Source organism: Lolium rigidum, chromosome 3 (assembly GCF_022539505.1).
Source record: "Lolium rigidum isolate FL_2022 chromosome 3, APGP_CSIRO_Lrig_0.1, whole genome shotgun sequence".
In the NCBI taxonomy this organism is placed as follows: domain Eukaryota; kingdom Viridiplantae; phylum Streptophyta; class Magnoliopsida; order Poales; family Poaceae; genus Lolium; species Lolium rigidum.
The window spans coordinates 358016242-358020535 of NC_061510.1; the positions used below are offsets into that span (position 1 = coordinate 358016242).

Below are 4294 nucleotides of genomic sequence, written 5' to 3' on the forward strand. Positions count from 1 at the left end.
TTATTTAAAAAGTGTTCATTGAAAAAATAATTCTTAAGGTTAAAATCCTACAGAAAAACATAAAAAGTATGTACAATCCAAAGGCGCCCAAATAGCTAGCTTGCCTAGCACAGGTACCATGCACCAGCAAAAGTACCGCTAACTATATTTTGGCTTCCGGGGTGAGTTTGTACCCCTTATTTCTGAAGATGATTACTGGAGTCTGTCTGGGGGAGAGTGAGAAGTCAAAGGCTTCAGAAATCAGAGTAGCCAGACTTCGGCCTTTCCCAGTGCGATGTACCCAAGTGCCAAGTTTCTCTCTGCATGGTTCCAGAGAGTGTCAGCCGGTGATGTGACCCATAAGCAAACATGGACAATAGCTAAGTATATAACTTGTCGCTTCTATTAGGAGCTTTTATCGTTATTTTATGGAAATCTTTGTCGTGTGAATACGTAATTAGTGCAGAGAGAGCATAATAATAAAAATCAAATAGCATAATGTTTGGTACTCGAGTTACCTTTCTAACTTCCACGTATAAAATGTTAGCCAGGACAACAGTAGATTCTAATTATCTGACGCCAGGCGGTAAAATGTTCAGACAGTTAATATATCTGTCCCTGAACCCTAGCGATGTTTTGATCTCCATGCTAGATTATATTCCTCCCATGGATACGTACGTCGCCACATGAGGTTACTGTACAACCTAGCAAACTGACATACATTTGAGTTACCTGATCCCCTTTCTAACTTCACCTTATCCACACATTACTCTATTACTGTATTATTTGTCTATATAACAATATAAGTTGCAGCTCGCAGGTCCAATCACATGGACCGCAGCCAGCGCTACATTATCATCGATACGAGATGGTTCCGCTTGGATTACGTGAGTTAATTCGCTTGACAAACCAACAGCTAGCAAGTTCACCCCTGGCCCTCTGCCCTTCTCGCAACCATACGCACGATCCGGATACAGCTCCTGCATTCGACCAATAAATTCTCTTACGGAGCACTGAACGATCTTTAGTTATTGTGGATCAGTGAATTCTGCACTCCCTTTATCCCCAGTTATTTGTCGCAGATTTGTTTAGATGCATAGCATATAGATACATGCTAATGTAAATAATTTTGTGCCATCTAATTGGGGTCAGAGAGAAATATGTACAGAAAATATCTCAGATGTTAGCAGACCAGAAGAGGAAACACTAGGTCTCTTTGAAATGCGGGAATATATAAAATGTCATGATATGTAATCTACAAAATTTAGAAACGCAGCAATACCTCTTTTATTTAGAACATCGGGTAATGTAGAATTTTGAACCATAGGAACCCCTTAAAAAAGTACCATATCAAACAAAGAAATCCCTATCCTACATTCTTTTGAAAAATTTGTTAAGCGAGCCATGCCATAGAAATTCTGGAGCAACACCGAACATGGGGGCCTACCTCATGTTTACTTCATTGTGTGACCATAATTCCCATGTTTTCCAGCGTGATATCCAATTAAAGATTTATTTATTTTTCATAGTCTTACATTTCAAGATCCTGCATTCCAAATAGGTAGTTGAACCACAGGAAATATACACGAATTTTGTAAGACTGAGCGCATATCATTATTGACATAAAAATTGGAAATTTGGTTTATCAAAAGGTATAAAATCCCGGTAAAATTAGAATTTTAGAATGTAGGAAAGTGCAATTTATAGGAATTTTGAAGGTTCTATTCTTTTGAACAACGGCCTCTGGGAAAAGTTCCTACGGATTGGAATATTCCCTCCATCAATAAAAGAATGTCTGAGATTTATTAAAATCGAATGTATCTATAGACTAAAGAGAGTCTAGATATATTTAAATTAAGATTAAGTTACGATATTTTTCATGGACATATATAATATAATTTTTTTTGGAAATGCTTCAATTCAAATGAGCCCAATAGAGCAATGCTAGTCTTGTGAATCCATTTCGGGCTCCTTTGATTCATGGGATAAAAAAATATAGGACTAGGAAAAATATAGGATTGAGATGTCATGTCTAGTTGAATCATATGGAAAGATGAAATGTGTTCGATTATAGCAAAGGAAATTTCCATAAGGTATGACCTAACGTTTTTTTCTATAGAGTTTACACTAGAAGATTCCTAAAAAATTAGTTCCTATGGCATATGTTTCTATGAATCAAACAACATTTGTAGAAATTTTTCTGATAGCATTTAAATCCTACACAATTTCTATGCAAATTCTATGAATCAAAGGAGCCCTTCATCTGTCCTCCATCTTGCATGAATGAACTCATTAAGACCTTGCCAGACAAGACATGTGAAACTAAGTGCAATAGGAAATTAAGCATGCACATCCGGTTCACTTCTCCTCCATAGTGCATATGCAGTTCAAGCCAGCTATCAAGTTATACACTCCCTCTGTCTTACAAAAGTTGTTTTAGATTTGTCAAAATTTGAATAGATACATTTAAAATTGATCAAATCTCGGAAAAAGTTTCACATGAGTGACATGGACAAGCAAGTATATCACCTGAAGAGCAAGAAGTTCCTTTGAGGGTGCCAACAAAATTAATTAATCAATGATCAAAATACTTGGGATCACTGTTAATCATGAACAAAGAACAAGAACACATCATTTGGATCACTGTTAAACAATTAATCTCATCATCAAGAATCAACTTGTGGAAGCAAAAATGCCGAAGAAATTAGCGAAAAAATAAGGGTTAAATTATCCCATCCTAGCCATGCCACCCCACTACATGTGAGAAGAACTTCTACATGCACATCTCGTTGCCCCTCACCTCCTCATCGTCTTCCCCATTGCCTCCCATTGCCGGCGACATGCCCCCGACGCCTCCTCCTCCGCCGCCACGCGTGGTCGAAGACGACGTCTGTGCGCCGGTGCCCCCACTTCCACCGACACCGGCCTTGTGGTTGTGCATCCAGACCTTGAATACCTGCCTGGTAACGCCGATCTCACGGCAGAAGCGCGCGACCTCGTCGTCCCCGGGCGTGCGTCCCGGCTCGCGCTTGGGCATCCGCCACCCGAGCCTCTCCGCGAACCGTAGCATCCGCGCCTTCTGCTCCTCCGTGAACTTGGTACGCGTCCGCCGTCTCGCCCCGCCGCTGTGCGAGCCGCCGCCGACACCGTCGCCGCCCATGCTGACCCCCGCGGGTCCGGCCATTGCCAAATGGTGCATGTAGCCCGGCGGCGCGCTGGGAGAGGGCAGCATTAATGGCGTGTGCGGGCTGGCGGCTCCCGGCGACCCCACGGACGCACCGTCAAGGAACGCCTTGCGGTGGAAGTTGCGGTGGCAGCCGCAGGCGGCGCAGAGGAGCGCGGCGGGGTGGCCGTCGTCGGGGGTGTACTCGCAGCATCCGTCGGAGGCGTAGGTGCCCAGCTTGGCCGCGTGGTTGCGCAGGCACTCCCTGTACACCTCCCGCGCCCGCTCCTGCTGCTGCAGCTGCTCCATTGTTCTCTTCCCCTCTCCTCTTTCTTGCCTTGCTCCTCGCCTCCTCCTCGTCTATCTCTCTCTTTCTCTCTCTACTTCTAAACTATATGTGGCCTGTTCAGCAGCAGGCCAGCAGCTTGCTCTTCTATGCATGCTACGTGGGAACTTGGTAGGAGACAATGTGAGCTGTGACTTTGTGGTGGGTATTTGGTATTACTGCACTGCTTGTACTGAAGCAATGTGGCTCGGCAGTTCGATGCACGTCGAGATGGCTGTGATTTGCCTCGTTTGTTCTCGGTTCTTGCGATATTCTTCTGATCTCCTGGAATTTGGGTTAAGGGGAGTACTTGCAGTTGCAAGCTATAGACAGACAGGCCACTGTTTGACTTTCCTCTGTGGCCTTCTTGGGGGATAGTAGGTGCAATGTATTCAGACAGAATCTTTTGAAGATACTCATACACATGGAGTATCGTCCCATGTCAAATTGAGGACGTGCATGTACTTCACATATGTACAGTGCATCATTCTTCTGTATATATGCTCCATGAGTACAGTTCATACAAAAGTTTAAGCCGTTTAATTTCACAAAGCTTTTTATTTTTCATGTAGACATCTATGATGTAGAACCTCTTGGACAATGTGCCTCCCAATTTCCAAAGAAAACACTATTTCCTACTCCCCATTCCAATGAATAAACAAGACGTCTTTGTTTTCCGTGGGTTTTCTTTAGCCAGGAATTACTGCATACATATAGATATAGATTAGTGGTACTTCGTATAAAATTAACATTATTAGAGAGTGTTTTTCAATACAAATTCAACGATACTAATTACATATAATATAACTAAAAATATGTTTTTTGGG

The 4294-nt window shown here is 42.7% G+C and overlaps 1 protein-coding gene across 1 annotated transcript; it reads right to left on the reverse strand.

The window, feature by feature from the left end:
* Positions 1-2752: 2752 nt before the first annotated feature.
* LOC124700853 (zinc-finger homeodomain protein 11-like) lies at positions 2753-3451 on the reverse strand. The gene has a single exon (XM_047232916.1). It carries the CDS (start codon positions 3449-3451, stop codon positions 2753-2755), a length of 699 nt encoding a protein of 232 aa, XP_047088872.1.
* Between the last annotated feature and the right edge of the window lie 843 nt (positions 3452-4294).

What these genes read in the sequence shown, in the direction of transcription:
- LOC124700853 (XM_047232916.1), bottom strand. Translation starts at nt 3,451, where the DNA reads ATGGAGCAGCTGCAGCAGCAGGAGCGGGCGCGGGAGGTGTACAGGGAG.